We start from the raw sequence: 22,264 nt of genomic DNA on the forward strand, positions 1-22,264 counted from the left end.
TGACCTGCCCTCTGCTGAGAGTCATGCCCTGGGACCGGCCAAAGGAAGCAAGCTTTGGCCTGCTCTTGGACTTCTGTTTCCCATTCAAGTCACTGATGAGGATCTTGGGAGGTACAAGGCCTTGAGAAGCTATAATCCCATAGTTTTCCATTTGGGCTTCTTGTCTAATAACAAAACATAACAAAGATTGGTCTAATATCACAAGCTACTTTTATAAGTATACAGTTGCACTTGAAATAATTCTGCCCCCATTGTATGTTTCAATAGCTTGCTAATTAAAAAACACATTTTACATAAATATTATTTTCCATTTAAACCTATTTACCAAATAGCTGTTAAATGGACTACAAGACCATTAACAAGAAGCTTGGTAAGAAACATTTTCTTAGAATTTTTGCTTTGTTCCAAAATACTGCAAGTTTAGAAACCTGAGTGTTGGATCATTTTGAGTGCAACTGTATGTATTTGTATTTTTTTGTATTTACTTGGTCTTAATCTTCTGCAGTCGTGTTTGTCTGAGTTGCCTGATGAAGTCGGCGTAAGTCTGTTTATGTTTCTGTCTTTGCTCCGTCTCCTCCCAAGTAAAGCTGTATTCAGGATCCACAAAGTTATACCGGTGTACTCCAGTGAAGATGGTCCTGTAAACACAGCATGTTACCTTGGTGTAACATGTGAGGTGTGTGTTCCTAATGCTACCTGTATTGCGTGTGTGGTGAGGATGGTCGGACACTGCTGGATCGGTCATTCGGCATAGCCACATAAACTTCACCATCTGACTTTGGACCCTTTCTGTGATGCATGTGGAAAGTGGTCTTGCAGGCGTTGAGCACAGCAGCACGCACCATCCCATAGCAGCGGGGCAACTCAGAAGATGGAACGCGAGGACGTGATCCGCTCGGATTGGTCACTTGTGGTGTAATACCTGAAAAAGTAGCCAATAATTATGTTTTCATTGACATATAATATAAATAATGTACATTACATAAATTACTTTATTTAATACCTAGAAAAGTACTAAGAGAATGCACACCTCCAGCAAGACGTATCTACCAATAGTAAAGAACCCTTTAAAAATCCAGAATAAAGACGGTGATTTTGCACCCCCAAAATCGAATCACTTGATCCAATTCCCATTTCTGACATGCCCTGAAAGTTTAATCACAATCCGCCCATAAAGTTTTCAGTTATATTGCTAACGAATTAACAAAGAAACAAACCTCAGCAAATCAAAGGATAAATGAAATAGGCACGTCTGTGCATGTTTGTTTGTTTTGTTCATTTTCAAACAAGCTGCAAGAGAGTTCACTCTTTACATAGGTCAACATTTGGGCATGTTTGCGCTATAACAGAGTAGAATTAGTGAACCCTCTTGTCAGTCATTCACTGTCTTTCTCTTTGGGTGTAGCATAAACACAGAAAAGTTCAGCCTCCTAATGTAAACGTAAGGTAACGTAAAATAAATTATCCGGATCACCCCCAAAATCTAATCACTTGTTACCTATCCAATTTAACCTTTTCTGGCAGTTTCATCAAAATCCGCCAATAACTTTTTGAGTTATGTTGCAACTAACTAATGACCTAAACAGCGGAGCTCATACTCCAACAGGCTCCTTCAACTTCCTTCCCGCACTGTGCGATTCAAGAACTCCTTCATTCCGTACTCCATCCAGCTGTATAATCACTCGCCATACAGCAATAGATGACATCTGCCTATTATCTGACACCTGACATGTTAGCTACTTCTCTTTGTTTATAATGTCTATCTTCTATTTCCTGCTGGACCTACTCTCTATTTTATGCTGCTGCTGTTATATATACTGTACATACTGTAATATTGTACATGGTCATTGGTATGTATTGTATATATGTTATAGACATAATATAATATATCTGTATATAAATTATTCTGTACACATATTATGTATATATTCGTATATATGTTAGATTTTTTTATAGCTTTTTTAGTCTATTTATACCTGCATTGTCCTTTCCTTCCTTACACTTTCCATCATTGTAACTGAGCTACTGTGTTGAACAATCTCCCTTGTGGATCATTAAAGTTTGTCTAAGTCTAAGTCTAAGTCTAAACCAGTGGTCCCCAAACTATGGCCAGCGTCCAAAATCCGTCCCACAGGAAGTCTCAAGTTTGTTTTTTTAATTTGTCCTTTCTAATCCATTTTCTACCGCTTGTTACTCTCGGGGTCTCCTAGCCGCTCAGGCAAATCATAATGTCAAAAAATGCATTTTCCCATCGATAACATGATATCATCGCGGCAAGTGGTCTTTTAGTCAATTAGTGTCAAGGAACATACATACATACATACATACATACATACATACATACATACATACATACATAAATATATATATATACATATATATATATATATATATATATATATATATATATATATATATATATATATATATATATATATATATATATATATATATATATATATATATATATATATATATATATATACACACACACACACACACACACACAAACAGTCTGGCCCCCGGCCAAAAAATTTTAACTCAATGCGGCCCCCCGAGTCAAAAAGTTTGGGGACCCCTGAACTAAACCAACCCTGGCTATTACATACACCTGATGGCGGAGGTATTTACTTCATAAATACAACAAATAAATCAATAGTAACTTTAAATTTTACTTCATAAGAATTCGTTTTTAAGAATAAAACGTTTATTACAGACAGAATATGTTATAAAGAATAGCATAAATTAAACAATTAAAATATTTAATAATAACAGCCCCACGGCTCAGTGCCATCATGTTGAAGTCATCAGCGTTATGTTTTGAATATTTTCTAAGTAATTCATTAATTGAATTTGTTTTTGTTCTGTGTGTATTAATTATTAATGGGGTTGTATTTTTTTGTAAAAATATATGCATATTATATGTGTATTTATTTGTCCACAAACACCCTGCATAGTGTAGGTCAGAAGCAGTAATGTCAAATCAAGCCTCATTTTAAATTGTATCTAAAAATTCTAATTACTATGTTGATATATTTTACATTTCTGTCGATATTTCCGTAGTTACTTCATCACATGATGAAAGCCGGAAGAGGGTGAGGTATAATGCTTACAACACTTTAAAAAGTTAGCGCCCTCAGGCATATGCGTAAAGGTTGCAAACAGCCACTTTAATGCAATCAAATATTTTCCATTACTTACCGGGATTTAATTTAGGCACAGGTAGCATCAACGCAATTTTGCCGATCGCTGATAAATGTAGATTTATGGTGTAGAAGCTGCCAAACTTGAGTTTAGCGTCATCCTCACTGGTGTCATTACCTCTTCGGCCAACAACATACCCCAAAACATCAAGTTTCTGACACATTTGGAACTTTCCCTGCTGCCGTGCGTTGAAATACAAAAGTACATCCTGCGAAAGCAACATACAGAACACACCATTTGACTACAATACTGTGCTTTAACAACAACTCCTGGTATTACCTGACACTGTCCAGGGGCAATGGTGCCGGAGGAGGGTTCGCTGCTGAAATGCGCTAACCTGCGGAATCGAAAGTTGACAGGAAGTTGTGGGCATAGGTTCTGCAGCACACAAAGGCGTTCTGCACGATGGCCCACATTGCAGGTGGAGAAGTCAAAACTCTCTGATGGATTTGGACGCAGAGCGACAGGCAGCCCGGAGCCTGTCACTGCTAGCTCAACAATGCTGCTACCTGTCGAGAGACAAGCCAAGAGAATGTTTGTGAGTCACAAAGTGTGACAAAGTATATCCTCCTGACACCCAATGTCCTTTGCAATGGACACTTTGGTTATTTTATTTCCAAAATGTGTAACAAACAAATGTCTACTGCAGAGGACACTGTTTTTTACCGAAACCCTTCAGGAACTAGTTCAGATGTGGGTACCTTTGCACAGTCAAATGAAAATCAACACAGTTTCTGTGTTACCAACCGTAAGAATGTAAAAATGTTACTGATAATAGTAAATACAGTGGAACCTGTTCATGTCAACGCTTTTCAAATTGGCTAATTAACAATTAGATGAGCGGTTGTCAACATAACACACACCAAAATACCCTGTTGGAATGGGTCCTATTAAAGATTTTTAACCAACGGTAGTTTAAAAAATTGCTGGCATTGTTTTACATCATTTGTGCATGTTTTACTTAGATTTTTGTGTTTTCATATTTCATAGTGTCATATGTCATACTCTAACAGAGCTGCTGCGGTAATGTTTTGTATGTCTACACTACAATAACAATAGAGTGCAATACATGCACAAATCTTACTCACAGTGGCTAACAATCTAAAAATAAATTCAATTGTTACGTTTTGTTAGTTGCTGTGGTAAAATCCGGAATAATACTACCATGCTTTCATTTTTAAACTTACTTTGCACTGAATAGGAAGTAAAATGTCTGTCAAATTTAAATGTTTACAAAAGCACCAAAATAATACTCTAATTTGCGTACCATTTGGGTGAGTGAAGCCATGTTTACTTCTAACTGAGTCAAAGTGCAGAAAAAGACAGTAGTCCTGCCGGGTTGCTTGGCGATCACTCTTCTTCTGACGTAATCTGAGGAAAGGAAATGAAAAAAGGTTATTTTTATCTCCTTGATAATGTAACGGTGAGTGTGTTTTCACTACTCATTTTCAAGTTTACCTATGAGCAATGGGACTGAAGCGGACTGCCACAGTAGTTTTCTTATATGGTCCCAGGTGGCCTTGGTTTGGAATACACTCCAATACCGAAGATAAGATTGGAGTGGCTGGACTGCAATTTTGAATTTTGGCTAGCAGGGCGGCGTCTGTGCTCTTGTCAAGATTTTCACCCTAAAAAGAAGCATCACATTCACTTCAACTGACCCATTTCCTCACTTAGAGTAGACAGGTAAGTATTATTCAAAGTTTCAGTGAGAACCCATTCATTTAGAACTTGATAGAATAATGCTGATAATTCCTCAAATGTTATGTCATTCATCTTATGTCACCTCAGTTACGTCAATTCCTTTGTGCAAAAGTTGGTTCCTTCATGCACATGCATTGGTGCATAATATCATACATTGGGCAACTAATAGGGTCCATGTGACTGTGACAACAGCTAACGTTGGCCAACATGCGTCTGACATTGGCGCCGATTTGTCGATTTAGCGTAGAAGTTATATCTGGTTTTGAGTCTCGGCCCTATTGTCATAGAGTTACCTGTCTGTAACTGTTGAAGATGTGATGTCCACAAACAAGTGGTGTCTTTTGAACGGCTATTTTAAACAATGAAAACCGATTCGCAGTTGCGAGTCGATCATTTGCAAGATCGTGCAATAGTGGTTTAGTTTCAATTCCGAAAGAGACCACTTTTTTTTTTTAATTAGAGTAGCGTTTCTCAAAGTGTGGGGCGCGCCCTACTGGGGGAGAATAGAGACATGACAGGTGGGGCGCGAGGAACGGGAGGAAATTTCACTTTAAATTTTTTTTTTTTTTTTTTTATATATTCTTTTTTTTTTTTTTACTATGCTTTCATTTTCTATACACACTGTAAATCACTTTGTGATTCTGTCTGTGAAATCCGCTATATAAATAAATGTAAATTACTTATTTTTCCTATATGCTTTAAATTTCTAGGTAAGAGCGAAAGTTTGACAGACATAGCAACAGTAACTAATAGGGGCGGGGCTAAGCGGAACAAACTTTCGCGCGGATGGGTAGCAGGCTAATGTGTGGACCTCAATTACACAAAATGGATACATTTGTGACTCGCACCTCAAAGGTCGTCGAGCCAGAGCCAGCGCCTGTAGAGAAACAAAAATCTGACGGGCCTATTCAACCAAACAGCCAACCGAAAAGAAAATATGATGAAGGGTATCTTGCTCTTGGATTCACGGCAGCGGTGGTGGGGGCAGAGGAGAGACCCCTGTGTGTTCTGTGTCTAAAACCGCTAGCAGCAGACAGCATGAGACCCAACAAATTAAAGAGAAACCTCGAGACCACACACCCCAATCACGTCAATAAGCCACTTCATTTCTTTCAAAGAAAACTGGCAGAGTACCGTCAACAGGTGAAGCGCATGGTAAAAGCTGCATCAGTGAACAGTAACGCTCAAATGGCTTCATATAGAGTTGCATACAGAATTGCACAATGCAAAAAACCACACACAATTGCTGCGCAGCTCATTCTCCCCGCTGCAATAGACATGGTGTCAGTCATGCTTGACGAGACAAGCGCAGCAAAATTAAAAGCTGTCCCACTGTCAAACGACACCGTTGCGAGACGTATATGCGACATTGCAAGTGATCTTGAGGAACAACTCGTAGACAAATTAAATTATTATTGAACTTGATGCAAGTTATAACACTTTTATTTGATTTATTATTGAACTTGATGCAAGTTATAACACTTTTATTTGATTTATTATTGAACTTGATGCAAGTTATAACACTTTTTTTGATTTATTATTGAACTTGATGCAAGTTATAACACTTTTGTTTTATCTATTATTGAACTTGATGCAAGTTATTTTATTTATTATTGAACTTGATGCAAGTTATACCACAGCTGCACAGTTTTTTTTTATTTATTATTAAACTTGATGTTATTTTATGTTATTGAGTTTGAATGTATACATCTTCTTCATCGTATGGGCAGCTGTTTTCCGGCACCCGGACCTGAGGCCGAGGGTCTATGCCTTTTACCACCCCAGGCCCGGGGGGCCCTCCCGTTCATATGTCAGGACACACAGAAGTGAGCCAGGTCACCGAGCAGTCATCCAGGTCCGCCAGGCCACGCAAACCATTAGGAGCACGATAAATCGGGCAACGCAGGATCACGTGGTCGGCAGTCTGCTCCTCCGCGCCACACTCACACGTCGCGTTAGGTGCTAAGCCCCACTGGAACATGTTTGAGCGAAAGCGACCGACACCAGTTCGGAGGCGGTTAAGCCTCACCCAGGCCACTCGTGGTAGTGAGAGGCCTGGTATTGAGCCGGTGTCAGGTATGAAGTCACGGAGTCTGGAGGAGATGGTATGCTCCAGGTCCGTGCTCCATTTGTGATTCGCCCAGTGAGCCGCCCTGATGTTGTTGTCACTGCATTGCTGCAGGAGCTTCAGGGCGGCTGGTACCAGTGGGTCTCTGGAGGGGAGGCGGGGCGTTGGCTCTGAGGAGAGTGTGAGCCTTTCATGGAGCAGGTGGTTCTCATCCATGTTTGCCCGGCCCGCCAGAGTTGCTACAGCACCTTGGCGACGAAGCTCAGCGGGTTGGATGCCTGCTAAGATGGGCAGTAGCTCCACAGGGGTGGGGCGCAGGCATCCAGTGATAACACGCAAGGCTTCGTTGATCGGGACATCAAGTTGTTTAGAGTGAGCACTGCGCGCCCAGACAGGTGCGCAGTACTCAGCAGTTGAGTAGACCAGGGCAAGTGCTGCTGTTCGCAGAGTTCTTGCCCCGGCACCCCAACCGGACCCGACCAACCGTCTCAGCAGTGAGACGCGGGTGTTGAGTTTCTTGCGTGTTGCCAAGAGGTGTTTACGGAAAGTGAGCGACCTGTCCAGGGTGACCCCAAGGTATTTAGGGTCAGGACGAGGGTCTTCAGGTGTAGGACGAGGCCGGCATAGGGTAAGGGAAGCCCCATCCGGCTTCCGCACCTCGAACCTGATCTCACGATCCGCTTCCCAATTGTATAGGTGGAAAGCTTGTGTCACCGTCTTGGATTCGCTGAGCTTCAATCTCCAGTTATGGAGGTAAGCCACTAAAGTCTCCATGTCCTGGCTTAGAGTTCCCTCCAAGGCCTGCCAGTCCCTGTCGGAGTGCAGCAGTGCGAGATCGTCTGCGTATGCGAACCTCCGTGAGACTGTGGCAGGCAGGTCGTATGTATAGATGTTATACAGGAGGGGAGCCAGGACAGATCCCTGGGGGACGCCATTTTTCAGGCGCCGCAACCTGCTTTTATCTCCGTTACTGGTGGTGAGAGTAAAGCTGCGGTTCCAGACAAGCTCCATGATCATTTTGACCATGTGCCTGTCTGGAAGCAGGCGGAGAAGTTTGCAGGTGAGGCCGCGGTGCCAGACTGTGTCATAGGCAGCAGTCAGGTCTATGAAGACGGCACCGGCCTTCTTTTTCGCCTCAAAGCAGTCCTCGATGTCCTGGGTAAGGAGGGCGACCTGATCCACCGTGGACTTCCCACGTCGAAAACCTGCCTGCTCCCGGGGGAAGTGGGGGTCTATGATGGGCTCGACACGGGCGTGAATCAGGCGCTCGAGGACTTTAAAGGGGACGCAGAGCAACGAGATTGGTCTGTAGCTCGTTACGTCATCCTTTGGTTTGTTCGGCTTGGGGATAGTGACAACAGTGGCCCTTCTCCAAATCCTGGGGATCCGGAGTTGGCGCAGGCAAGAAGACAGGAAAACTCTCAGCCAGGACTTCATTGCAGGGGCAGCGTGGAGCACGAGTTCTGGGCAGATGTTGTCAGGCCCAGCAGACTTGCCTGGTTTGGTATACTGGAGGGCAGCTGTGAACTCCTCCGGTGAAAACTCACCGGAGATGTTACACTCGCTAGATGTTGTTGTCCTCCAGAGGTCTGCAGTTTCCTGGCGCACCGCCCGGGAAAAATCTCGATTTATCCCGGTATATGCCCCGTTTTTCACAACCTGTGCTGCAATAGCATTTGCGGTAACGGGGCATGTTCGGGGTGCGCGCTCAGACCTACCAGTCAAGTTGTTCAAAGTGCTCCACGCGATACGGCTAGTGTGCGAGAAGTCGATGGAGTGGACTGCCTCTTTCCAGCGCTGGTGCCTCTTCCTTCCAAGAGTGGAAAGAAGGGCAGTGGCTGAATTGTTAGCCTCCGGGCCATAGGGAGCCCGGAGGAAGGCGCTGTAGAGGGTCTCGCACTCGCCATCCCAGCATGGTTTGTAGTTCTTACGCCGGCCGCGTGGGATGGCTTTTTTGGCCGCAGATGTTAGTGCCCTACAGAAGTCCTGGTATGCCTCGTCCACGTTGGGTGTGTCTGGTGGTGGGAGACACCGTGTGGACTTGTTGGTATGGAGGCGATAGAGTTTCCAATTGGCCTTCCGGAAGTTCCATCGCTTCATCGGTCCGCTCGGAACTGAACATCTTGATGTTACTTGATGTTCAATACATTTGAAAATGTTAAGCTTGGCATTAGCGTTCTGTTGGGGCGATGGGGGCAGGTGGGGCTTGAAAACTCCCCCTTGTCCAAAGTGGGGGATGACAACAAAAGCTTGAGAACCACTGGATTAGAGCAAGAACCAGTAATTAATTTTAAACTTCTTTAATTTTTCAGCCTTGAAATAATCCAATGTTTTTAAACTTATGTTTTAATGATGTTTAAATTGTTTAATACGCTAAACTTCAGCATAGTATTTTTTTTTTAAGTGGATTGTTTATTGTGTTGCTCAAATATTATTTATATGGTGCTGGGATGCCCATGATTTCAGCATTTCAAAGCTTCTCTATGACCACCAATTTTTAACCTTGGTATTTGTCAAATCCAGGTTACGGCCCTGGTCCAGAGGCAGGATAATACGAATATGAATAAGGGAAATATGCACATAGATAAACACTTGGGAGAATGGGAGAATAGAACCTTAACTTATGTTATTATTTTTTTGTCTTGCTTCCCTTCATACCACATGCTGTGCATTTTTCCCCAGGACATGACTTACGTTTTCGGTCCCAGCAGCAGACTCCTTAAGCAAGCAAACCCAGTCACATGCATCAGGCCCGTTATTGTTTAAGACCACACGCTCCACACAAGATGTCCCAAAGTAGGCAGGTCCGAACCACAGGCAGGACAGAGATACTCCCTGTAGAATGTTGCAAGGCAAGTATATTCACACAATGACAAAATGCATAACAGTAGGGCTGGCTGTGAATAGTCGGAGATTCAACGATTCCAATCGTAGGAGTCTGATTTGACTATCAACCTCGCAGTCGAATCGGCCAACATTAAACACCCTCCTCCCTTCAAGAGAGTTTGGGGTCTGTCAGTGTGGTTTTGCCTTTTACGAGGTAAAAAAAAAGTCGCAATTAAGATCTTTGTTTTGCTAAATTCAATGAAAGACAGTATTCGTTATTTATTCATTTATTTGAATAACGTTTGAAAAAATACCTTACAGCGGCCAGATCTGCATGAGTCACCTTGACTAGACCGTAAACAGTACTACACATCATAACAGTTTGTTTCTCCCTTTAAAAAACAAAATCTAACAAATCAGATTTGACTATGAAAATCCTTAGTCAAAGACAGCCCTACATCACAGTGAACACAATAACTGGCTGTAGTACCTGTGTGTCCAAGATCTCAAGATGCTGGTCAACCACCTGAGCCTTAATATTGAGAGCCGCAGGAGAGCAGCCTTGAAGCCTGACCCTAAAGACGCAAAATTAGAAACATTTATTTATTCGAAGAAGACGGTTACATTTATCAATAGTGCGTGTTAGTAAATGCATCACATTGTGGTGCAGAGCCATGTAAAGGTGCATGTACATTATTAGTTTGCTAGCAACCTACAAGAATACAATGTGATATATCTGGTGATATAACATGTCTATTCGGTGGGCTTCTAATCAACTTTGGTCGTAAATTACATCGCCATTTTAACAAAGGATTTCACAAATTGTTACAAATTTCGAACAGCACACTTCTCATCAGGACACCTTTCCAGTGATATAACATGTGAGGGTTTGTCCTGCATTAGTTGCTGCAGATATAATAATAATAAATAAGAGTATTATTAGGCCGCAGTTCCATGATCTACTTTGTAGTTGTGTCATCGGATTTGCGGTCTCATGTTTTCGACACTCGAGTGAAGAGAGGGGCGGAGCTTTCTACCGATCACCACCTGGTGGTGAGTTAGCTGCGATGGTGGGGGAGGATGCTGGACAGACCTGGCAGGCCCAGACGCATTGTGAGGGTTTGCTGGGAACGTCTGGCAGAGTCTCCTGTCAGAGAGAGTTTCAATTCCCACCTCCTGAAGAACTTTAAACATGTCACGAGGGAGGCGCTGGACATTGAATCCGAGTGGACGATGTTCCGTACCTCTATTGTCGAGGCGGCCGATTGGAGCTGTGGCCGCAAGGTGGGTGGTGCCTGTCGTGGCGGTAATCCAAGAACCCGCTGGTCCACCAGCGGTGAGGGATGCCGTCAAGCTGAAGAAAGAGTCCCATCAGGCTCTTTTGGCTCATAGGACTCCGGAGGCAGCAGACAGGTACCGACAGGCCAAGCGGTGTGCGGAGGCAAAAACTCGGACATGGGAGGAGTTCGGGGAAGCCATGGAAAACGACTTCCGGACGGCTTCGAAGCGATTCTGGACCACTATCCGCCGCCTCAGGAAGGGGAAGCAGTGCAATGTCAACACCGTGTATGGTGGGGATGGTGTTCTCCTGACCTCGACTGCGGATGTTGTGGATCGGTGGAGGGAATACTTCGAAGACCTCCTCAATCCTACCAGCACATCTTCCTATGAGGAAGCAGGGCCTGGGGAATCTGTGGTGGGCTCTCCTATTTCTGGGGCTGAGGTTGCCGAGGTAGTTAAAAAGCTCCTCGGTGGCAAGGCCCCGGGGGTGGATGAGATCCGCCCGGAGTTCCTTAAGGCTCTGGATGTTGTGGGGCTGTCTTGGTTGACAAGACTCTGCAACATCGCGTGGACATCGGGGGCAGTACCTCTGAATTGGCAGACCGAGGTGGTGGTTCCTCTCTTTAAGAAGGGGAACCGGAGGGTGTGTTCCAACTATCGTGGGATCACACTCCTCAGCCTTCCCGGTAAGGTCTATTCAGGTGTACTGGAGAGGAGGCTACGCCGGATAGTCGAACCTCGGATTCAGGAGGAACAGTGTGGTTTTCGTCCTGGTAGTGGAACTGTGGACCAGCTCTATACTTCCGGCAGGTTCCTTGAGGGTGCATGGGAGTTTGCCCAACCAGTCTACATGTGTTTTGTGGACTTGGAAAAGGCATTCGAAGAAGTCCTGTGGGGAGTGCTCAGAGAGTATGGGGTAACGGACTGTCTTATTGTGGCGGTCCGCTCCCAGTATAATCAGTGTCAGAGCTTGGTCCGCATTCCGGCAGTAAGTCAGACCCGTTTCCAGTGAGGGTTGGACTCCGCCAAGGCTACCCTTTGTCACCGATTCTGTTCATAACCTTTTTGGACGGAATTTCTAGGCGCAGTCAGGGCGTTGAGGGTATCTGGTTTGGTGGCTGCAGGATTAGGTCTCTGCTATTTGCAGATGATGTGGTCCTGATGGCTTCATCTGGCCAAGATCTTCAGCTCTCACTGGATCGGTTCACAGCCGAGTGTGAAGCGACTGGGATGGGAATCAGCACCTCCAAGTCCGAGTCCATGGTTCTCGCCCGGAAAAGGGTGGAGTGCCATCTCCGGGTTGGGGAGGAGATCTTGCCCCAAGTGGAGGAGTTCAAGTACCTCGGAGTCTTGTTCACGGGTGAGGGAAGAGTGGATCGTGAGATCGACAGGCGGATCGGTGCGGCGTCTTCAGTAATGCGGACGCTGTATCGATCCGTTGTGGTGAAGAAGGAGCTGAGCCGGAAGGCAAAGCTCTCGATTTACCGGTCGATCTACGTTCCCATCCTCTCCTATGGTCATGAGCTTTGGGTCATGACCGAAAGGACAAGATCATGGGTACAATCGGCCGAAATGAGTTTCCTCCGCCGGGTGGCGGGGCTCTCCCTTAGATATAGGGTGAGAAGCTCTGTCATCCGGGAGGAGCTCAAAGTAAAGCCGCTGCTCCTCCACATCGAGGGGAGCCAGATGAGGTGGTTCGGGCATCTGGTCAGGATGCCACCCGAAAGCCTCCCTAGGGAGGTGTTTCAGGCACGTCCGACCGGTAGGAGGCCACGGGGAAGACCCAGGACACGTTGGGAAGACTATGTCTCCTGGCTGGACTGGGAACGCCTCGGGAGGAGCTGGACGAAGTGGCTGGGGAGAGGGAAGTCTGGGCTTCCCTGCTTAGGCTGCTGCCCCCGCGACCCGACCTCGGATAAGCGGAAGAAGATGGATGAATGGATGGATGGAGTATTATTAGGATCATGTATTATTTGTTATAGCATGTTAAAAAAGTGTGTGCAGGAGCTTCCCAGCATGCCTTGTGTTTGTGTTGATCACACCGCGAGAGATAGTGGTCTGAGTTGATGACCCTACGTTATTTTCTGCTGTGTGATTGACTGTTTGCCAAACACACATTGTTTACAAGTTGAGATTAGCCTGGCTGTGACAATTTCCTGTGTGACTCAAGATCGCCACAGTATGGGTGTGACTATCCACTTTATATGAGCATCGTGGCGGTATCCCCCCTGTACAGGGCACCAAATGAGCGCTGAGCATAAAAAAACAGGGACCCCATGCAGAAATCCTCCCTAGAAGGAGCATTGTGCCACTGTGCAATTAACTAAAATTAATAACCTGCAGAAACTGTTGAAATGTAGCAAAAACCAAATCTTACATTAACTTCTCATCAACGTGTTTGGGTCTGTCAGCAAGTAATTCAACTTTCAGCCACTTGGTAGCACCAGCCGCTACGACTCCAGTGCAGGGTGAGAGTCGGATGGAAGAATCTCCACTGTGCAGCACATGGAATACACCTTCAAAACACACACACACACGCACGCGCACAATGGTGAAGAATATCGCAGAATTACCAACAAAAAAATATTCTAGTATTGTGTATGGTTATGAACTGTGTTTCAGCGGCTGCAGAACAGGTTAAAAATACAGGAACAAGACAAAAAATTATAGAAATTAAATGTAAATAAAACTAGATTTACAAAAAGACATGTCTGTGCAGTTTTCTTTTCTGTGAGGCTAAATGACATGGGTTTCACAGCCCCAGTAAACGGCTAAATGGTGTTTTCTTTGAAGTTTCCGTTATACAATAATACAGTAAGAAATCAAGGGAACATACACACTTTCTATATTTCCAGCTGAATCATAATATAAGCCTACTCTGTATTCCCACATCATGTTGAAACCACCATGGCATTATGTACATGTCCCTTATTTTGTAGTAAAGTTGGCAACACTACAAGTGTGTACGAACAATTGGAAGCATGTTTATGAGGGGTCATTCGGGACATTATTCAGAAATACCTCTCTAACACACTACTGATATTTTTTTGTCTCTCATACACGCTACAGAAATCCTCTCACAAACTACTGAAATTCTCTCAATTTCCTCTCACACACACTACTGAAATTCTCTCAATTTCAGTTGTGTATGAGAGGATTTCAGTTGTGCGTACAAGAGAAAAACATTTCAGTAGAGTGTGTGAGAGGATTTCAGTAGTGTGAATGAGAGGATTTCAGTAGCGTGTACATTGCCTTTCCCCTCCTGATAACAAAGCAGCAAGGCACCGCCCCCTGCAGCTCCAGCCCGGAGAGTGTGCACCGCAGGGTCAGCAAGTGCAACATTTCAGCTCATGGACATCAGGCAAGAGGGGGAAAAGGTAATAAGAAATTTCCAAATTATTGTTTAATCCAAAGAAACATAACGCAACATGGCATTGTTGGTAGTGAGCTAATCGGTTAGCCGTCTGCGCCTCCACTACAAACAAGCTAGCAACTAGTGATACAGAGTTTCCGCGGGTCTTAAGAGTCTCAGATCTATTGCAAACTTGGCGTATGTCTTGCAGGGAGCCCAGAAAGCACACTGTCAAATCAGCTAGTACTGTTTGTAGAGTTGTAGTTTTGTAGCTATGGTAACATGCCGGAATGTGAGTCACGTGGTGGTACGGCAGTAACTAATCAAATCAGATGTTCTTCACCTGGTGTGTAAAATCAGAGCGTGAAAACAAATCTGACAATAGGTGTTGGTCACTTTGGAGAAGCAGCAGGAGCACCACTGCAGGTAGCTAAGTTATAAATGTAACGTAACTGTTGTGTGAGAGGGCAACTAGAACTTAACATACAAACCCCGTTTCCATATGAGTTGGGAAATTGAGTTAGATGTAAATATAAACGGAATACAATGATTTGTAAATCCTTTTCAACCCATATTCAATTGAATGCACTACAAAGACAAGATATTTGATGTTCAAACTCATAAACTTTATTTTTTTTTTGCAAATAATAATTAACTTAAAATTTCATGGCTGCAACACGTGCCAAAGTAGTTGGGAAAGGGCATGTTCACCACTGTGTTACATCACCTTTTCTTTTAACAACACTCAATAAACGATTGGGAACTGATGAAACTAATTGTTGAAGCTTTGAAAGTGGAATTCTTTCCCATTCTTGTTTTATGTAGAGCTTCAGTCGTTCAACAGTCCGGGGTCTCCGCTGTCGTATTTTACGCTTCATAATGCGCCACACATTTTCGATGGGAGACAGGTCTGGACTGCAGGCGGGCCAGGAAAGTACCCACACTCTTTTTTTACGAAGCCACGCTGTTGTAACACGTGCTGAATGTGGCTTGGCATTGTCTTGCTGAAATAAGCAGGGGCGTCCATGAAAAAGACGGCGCTTAGATGGCAGCATATGTTGTTCCAAAACTTGTATGTACCTTTCAGCATTAATGGTGCCTTCACAGATGTGTAAGTTACCCATGCCTTGGGCACTAATGCACCCCCATACCATCACAGATGCTGGCTTTTGAACTTTGCGTCAATAACAGTCTGGATGGTTCGCTTCCCCTTTGGTCCGGATGACACGATGTCGAATATTTCCAAAAAAAATTTGAAATGTGGACTCGTCAGACCACAGAACACTTTTCCACTTTGCATCAGTCCATCTTAGATGATCTCGGGCCCAAAGAAGCCGGCGGCGTTTCTGGATGTTGTTGATAAATGGCTTTCGCTTTGCATAGTAGAGCTTTAACTTGCACTTACAGATGTAGCGAAGAACTGTATTTAGTGACAGTGGTTTTCTGAAGTGTTCCTGAGCAAATGTGGTGATATGCTTTAGAGATTGATATCGGTTTTTGATACAGTGCCGTCTGAGGGATCGAAGGTCACAGTCATTCAATGTTGGTTTCCGGCCGTGCGCTTACGTGGAGTGATTTCTCCAGATTCTCTGAACCTTTTGATGATATTACGGACCGTAGATGTTGAAATCCCTAAATATCTTGCAATTGCACTTTGAGAAACGTTGTTCTTAAACTGTTTGACTATTTGCTCACGCAGTTGTGGACAAAGGGGTGTACCTCGCCCCATCCTTTCTTGTGAAAGACTGAGCATTTTTTGGGAAGCTGTTTTTATACCCAATCATGGCACCCACCTGTTACCAATTAGCCTGCACACCTGTGGGATGTTCCAAATAAGTGTTTGATGAGCATTCCTCAACTTTATCAGTATTTATTGCCACCTTTCCCAACTTCTTTGTCACGTGTTGCTGGCATCAAATTCTAAAGTTAATGATTATTTGCACACAAAAAAAAATGTTTATCAGTTTGAACATCAAATATGTTGTCTTTGTAGCATATTCAACTGAATATGGGATGAAATTTATTTGCAAATCATAGTATTCCGTTTATATTTACATCTAACACAATTTCCCAACTCATATGGAAACGGGGTTTGTATTTATCCACCAAAATGTAACTAAAAGATGATCATTTCAAACGTCTACTTAGTGTATCAAACAATCAAAGTTTGTTTATATAGTCCTTAATCAAAGGGCTTGCATCTACTAAATGTTTTTTAATCCCTTCTATTATTATAGAGGTCATTTCTGCACTGCTATCGCACAAGCCATATTCTATTGTTGTTTTTTGGCTATATTGGTTGTTTAATTGAACAGTGCCATGATGCCATTTCTTAAAACTAACATTACTGACTGTTGTTACATTCTGTTGCGAACATGCTAATTAGACACTCAATTAATTTAATCGATAAATTATTTTGAATATTTGTTATTTTGTTCAATTCAAAGTACATTTGTGGTAGTAAGCACAAACAAGTGTTAAACTGAGTTATTTTCAAGCAAGGAATACATTTACCATGAACAATGGTTAACCTATAGTGAACAAAAATATAAACACAATACTTTCGTTTTTGCTCCAATTTTTCATGAGTTGAACTCAGAGATCTAATACTTTTCCAATATACACAAAATACCTATTCCTCTCAAATATTGTTCACAAATATGTATTAATGAGCATTTCTTCTTTGCCAAGATAATCCATCCCACTTCACAGGTGTGGCATATCAAGATTAAACAGTATGATTACAGGTGTGCCTTAGGCTACCCACAATAAAAGGTCACTCTGAAATGTGCAGTTTTATCACACAGCACAACACCCCAATGTCGCAAGTTTTGAGGGAGCCTACAGTTGGCATGTTGACTGCAGGAATGTCCACCAGAGCTGTTACCCGTGAATTGAATGTTCATTTCTCTACCATAAGCCGTCTCCAAAGGTGTTTCAGAGAATTTGGCAGTACATCCAACCGGCCTCACAACCGCAGACCGCGTGTAACCCCACCAGGCCAGGACCTCCATGATTGTCTGAGACCAGCCACCTCGACAACTGCTACAACAATTCCTTTGCATAACTAAAGAATTTCTGCACAAACTGTGAGAAACCGTCTCAGGGAAGCTCATCTGCATGCTCATCGTCCTCACCGGTGTCTCGACCTGACCGCAGTTTGTCGTCGTAACCGGCATGTTGGAGAGGTGTTCTCTTCACGGATGAGTCCCGGTTTTCACTGTTCAGGGCAGATGGCAGACAGCGTGTGTGGCGTCGTGTGGGAGAGTGGTTTGCTGATGTCAACGTTGTGAATTGAGTGGCCCATGGTGGGAGTGGGATTATGGTATGGGCAGGCGTATGTTATGGACAACGAACACTTGTGCATTTTATTGATGGCATTTTGAATGCACAGAAATACCGTGACGAGATATTGAGGACCGAGACCATCACCTCAAATTGTAGCATGACAATGCACAACCCCATGTTGCAATGATCTGTACACAATTCCTGTGTACAGGAACATCCCAGTTCTTTCATGGCCAGCATACTCACTGGACATTTGACCCATTGAGCATGTTTGGGATGCTGTGGCTCTGCGTATACGACAGCGCGTTCCAGTTCCTGCCAATATCCAGCAACTTCACATAGCCGTTGAAGAGGAGTGGACAACATTCCACAGGCCACAATCAACAAACTGATCAACTCTATGTGAAGGAGATGTGTTGCACTGCGTGAGGCAAATGGTGGTCACATTATTAATGTGAGCAGCCTAAGGCACACCTGTGCAATAATCATGCTGTTTACTCAGTATCTTGATATGCCACACATGTGAGATGGGATGGATTATCTTGGCAAAGAAGAAATGCTCACTAACACAGATTTAGACAGATTTGTGAACAATACTTGAGAGGAATAGGTCTTTTGTGTATATAGTAAAAGTTGTAGATATTTGAGATCAACCCATGAACAATGTGAGCAAAAACAATAGTATTGTGTTTATATTTTTGTTCAGTATGAGTAACATTCCACATATTTGATATCTATGCACACTATAGTGTTTCTTTAAACATGTTTTATAATGGATTAGATTTATATAGCGCTTTTCTAGACACTCAAAGCACTTCACAGAGAAGTGAGAACCCATCATTCATTCACACCTAGTGGTGGTAAGCTACTTTCATAGCCACAGCTGCCCTGGGGTAGACTGACGGAAGCGTGACTGCCAGTTTGCGCCTGCGGCCCCTCCGACCACCACCTTTTATTCATCATTCATTCACCAGTGTGAGCGGCACTGGGGCCAAGGGTGAAGTGTCCTGCCCAAGGACACAACGGCAGCAATTTGCATGGTAAGAGGCGGGGAGCGAACCCGCAACCCTCAGGTTTCTGGCACAGCCGCTCTACCCACTACGCCATGCCGCCCCCAAAAGTGTACCACTTGGTCTGTGGTATACTTTATGTACCAATAGATCTGGGTTCTAATGAGTTTCTATTGTCCCCAAAGATGACGTAAAAATTAAGAAAGTGGTGAACTCTATCTACCACCGAAAGAGTTTATATTAAGAGATCATTTACCTGATGATGAGCCTTTATTGGTTATAGGAAGACGTCTGCTCATCATCTGGCCGCTGGCAGAAAGGAAGCCAAAGTCTAATTTCAAATCCATGGATAGAGCGCAAGCCCTTGGATAACTACATGAACACAAAAAAGGACATGTCCACAAATAATGTATATTATTGGAAAAATTAGATGCTTTCTTACACCCGAAGAGGCACTTCGATGGTTTGTGTAACGTCTATGTGAATGTTAATGCAGTCTCTGATCTCCTCTTCTTCCTGCGGGGTGAACTCCAGCACGCCACTCACAGACAAACCTGGAGCTACGTTCTTAGCAGATCTGGGTGCTGAGAATTTAAATATCTGCAAGAAAGCAAGAAGAGAAAGAAACACAGGAATGTAATCACTTATTTTTTAATGTATATAAAGATAAATATAAATTAAATAAATAAACGTATAAAGACTGGAAAGTATTTGCACATTTCTAATAGACATAATGGCATCCAATTTGCACAATTGGCCATTAATCGTTTGCAAAAAGTGAGTAATAAACATGAAAAGCAAAACAAAAATGCACAAAATAATATTCTCACAAGGGTTGCCACCTTTCAGAACTAGAAATAAGGAACACTCCTCACGGCGGCACAGCGAAACTGCGCAGCCTTTAAGAAATTTGAGGGTTTGGCTCCCCAAAACCCTGAAATGCATAGAAACATGTGTATCTTGTATATGAAAAAAACTAAATGCTTTGATTTAATTGACATTATTTCAAATGTCATATTAGCCTCTGGGCCCTGGCCCCTGGGGTCACTTTGTGGTCAGTAAAGAAGGGGAAGTCAAGAAAACATTTAGTCATACTTAAAGTTTAAAGTGCTTTATTAGCAATTAACATTGCTAAAGTTCTGTAAATTAAACAAATATTTGCAGTTTAACACCCAAAAAACTAAATGAAACACTTGAAATTGTGTAGACATGTTTAGATCAATTATTACATCCATGTATCGTAACTAGCCTGAACTTGAGCATATAGGCCTGGCCTGCTGTATTCTATACATATAAAGAGCTGTAAAGTAAACAAAGCCTGTCTGGGGACACCTTTACTGAAAGAGGACAATACTTAAATGAAATGTAAGTATATAAAGTGCTGTAAATGTACAATTGGGGACACTTTTACTTTAAGAGGAAAGAAATGAAACACTTGTGTGTATACATGTTAAAGGCTGAATTTGAGCATATACTGTATTATATGCATATAAAGTTCCGTAACAAAGCCTGTCTGGGGACACTTTAAGAGAACTATAATAAAATGAAACACTTTTTTTGTGTGAACCCAAATGAAAAGATGAAGAGAAAAAAAGGAGAAAAAGTGCATATTTTTGGAGGTGTTTTCTCTTTTGAGGTTGAGGACACGGTGGAGTATCTGCTTTATCTGTATCTTTATCTGTAGCTTTATCTGCTTTAGACATTTTTAAAACGCGCGGTGCACCCTGGTGCGGTCAGCAGCGTAACTAGGCAACCATCATGACAGACAGCGCAGAGGGGAGGGGCTTCGTGCTGCGTGCAGGCAGACGGAGAGGATTTGACACAGAGGAGAGCAAACCAGATGTATCATGTACAGCTACACTCGGGGGCACTTGCCAACCCTCCCGATTTTCCCGGGAGGCTCCCGATTTTCAGTGCCCCTCCCGAAAATCTCCAGCGGCAACCATTCTTCCGATTTCCACCCAGACAACAATATTGGGGGCGTGCCTTAAAGGCACTGCCTTTAGCATCCTCTACAACCTGTCGTCACGTCCTCTTTTCCTCCATACAAACAGCGTGCCGGCCCAGTCACATAATATATGCGGCACTTACACACACATAAGTGAATGCAAGGCATACTTGATCAACAACCGTACAGGTCACACTGAGGGTGGCCGTATAAACAACTTTAACACTGTTACAAATATGCGCCACACTATGAACCCACACCAAACAAGAATGACAAACACATTTCGGGGGAACATCCGCACCTTAACACAACATAAACACAACAGAACAAATACCCAGAACCCCCTTGCAGCACTAACTCTTCCGAGAGGCTAAAATATACACCCCCCGCTACCACCAATCTACTAATAAAAGTCTTAATCAATCAATCAATGCTTTGAGAAAAGCGATACATGCTTTTTTTGTCTGAGTCAATAAAAGTCTCTTCACAAGATTGGTCGCTGACTCGCGAGTTGCTTTTTAAAAAATGGATACATAAAGGGGTCTGGCTACTTGCTAAATATAGCGACAATGTCGCTAAGTTAGCATCAATGATCCCCATGCTCCGTCTTATTTTCTAGCAGACCAAGTGTGTTATAGTGTGTTTACGAGCAAGGGTGAACAGGTAGCGCCAAATCTATTTGTAGCATACAAACGTACTTGGAGCAAGCCCTACAAATAAGTTGCGCCAGGGTTTCCATATTCAATTTTAGACCTGATATTGGAATTTTATAGATTGTTTTATACAAATTGATTGAATAAATATAACAATGGTTGAATTGTAATATTTGCAATTCTATTGGTGCATTTTTTTTCTAGATGGCACCGCTGTAGTGGCTGCTGGTTGCAGAAGCTCTGTGCTCTGATGTGCCCTTGTTCGTGTTTTTGATGTTTCCCTCTTGTTTTCATGTCAGTTCTGCGCTGCTTTTTGGTGGACATTTGGATCTGCATCAGGGGAGCCTTTTGATATTACTGTATTTTTAGTTGAACGGAGAAGAAAGATTTGAATGGGAGTCGATTGTAGTTCTTCTATCCATCCATTCTCTACTACGTGTCCCTTTTTGGGGTTGCTGAAGCCTATCTCAGCTGCATTCGGACGGAAGGCGGGGTACACCCTGGACAAGTCGCCACCTCATCGCAGGGCCAACACAGATAGACAGACAACATTCACACTCACATTCACACACTAGGGCCAATTTAGTGTTGCCAATCAACCTATCCCCAGGTGCATGTCTTTGGAGGTGGGAGGAGCCCGAGTACCTGGAGGGAACCCACGCAGTCACGGGGAGAACATGCAAACTCCACACAGAAAGATCCCGGGCTTACTTTTGTTTATTTAATTGTGTTTGTCCACGCAGTCATGGGGAGAAACATGCAAACTCGACACAGAAAGATCAAACCCAGGACCTTCGCTAAACCCTGTGCCACCGTTACTGCCTATTTTTCAAACCACCTATCAAAATTTTAATGTTTTTTTTTTTTTTGTAATTAATGTGCTATTTTAAGCTGAAAGTGCTTCAATGAAAATAAGACTCCTTCCTGCAG

General features: G+C 43.3%; 1 protein-coding gene across 1 annotated transcript in view; it reads right to left on the reverse strand.

The window, feature by feature from the left end:
* Nucleotides 1–22,264, reverse strand: part of LOC133654398 (cilia- and flagella-associated protein 47-like) — a 175,578-nt gene that overhangs the window by 150,128 nt on the left and 3,186 nt on the right. The window contains exons 2-13 of the mRNA XM_062054714.1: nt 19,176–19,333; nt 18,990–19,105; nt 13,461–13,599; nt 10,293–10,377; nt 9,671–9,811; nt 4,663–4,832; nt 4,472–4,575; nt 3,484–3,713; nt 3,202–3,412; nt 697–922; nt 486–638; nt 5–164 (exon numbers count right to left, since the gene is read on the reverse strand). Coding sequence (XP_061910698.1) covers nt 5–164; nt 486–638; nt 697–922; nt 3,202–3,412; nt 3,484–3,713; nt 4,472–4,575; nt 4,663–4,832; nt 9,671–9,811; nt 10,293–10,377; nt 13,461–13,599; nt 18,990–19,105; nt 19,176–19,333 — 1,893 coding nt within the window. The remainder of the gene's footprint in view (nt 1–4; nt 165–485; nt 639–696; nt 923–3,201; nt 3,413–3,483; nt 3,714–4,471; nt 4,576–4,662; nt 4,833–9,670; nt 9,812–10,292; nt 10,378–13,460; nt 13,600–18,989; nt 19,106–19,175; nt 19,334–22,264) is intronic.

The sequence above is a fragment of the Entelurus aequoreus genome, linkage group LG07 (genome assembly GCF_033978785.1).
Source record: "Entelurus aequoreus isolate RoL-2023_Sb linkage group LG07, RoL_Eaeq_v1.1, whole genome shotgun sequence".
Classification (NCBI taxonomy): domain Eukaryota; kingdom Metazoa; phylum Chordata; class Actinopteri; order Syngnathiformes; family Syngnathidae; genus Entelurus; species Entelurus aequoreus.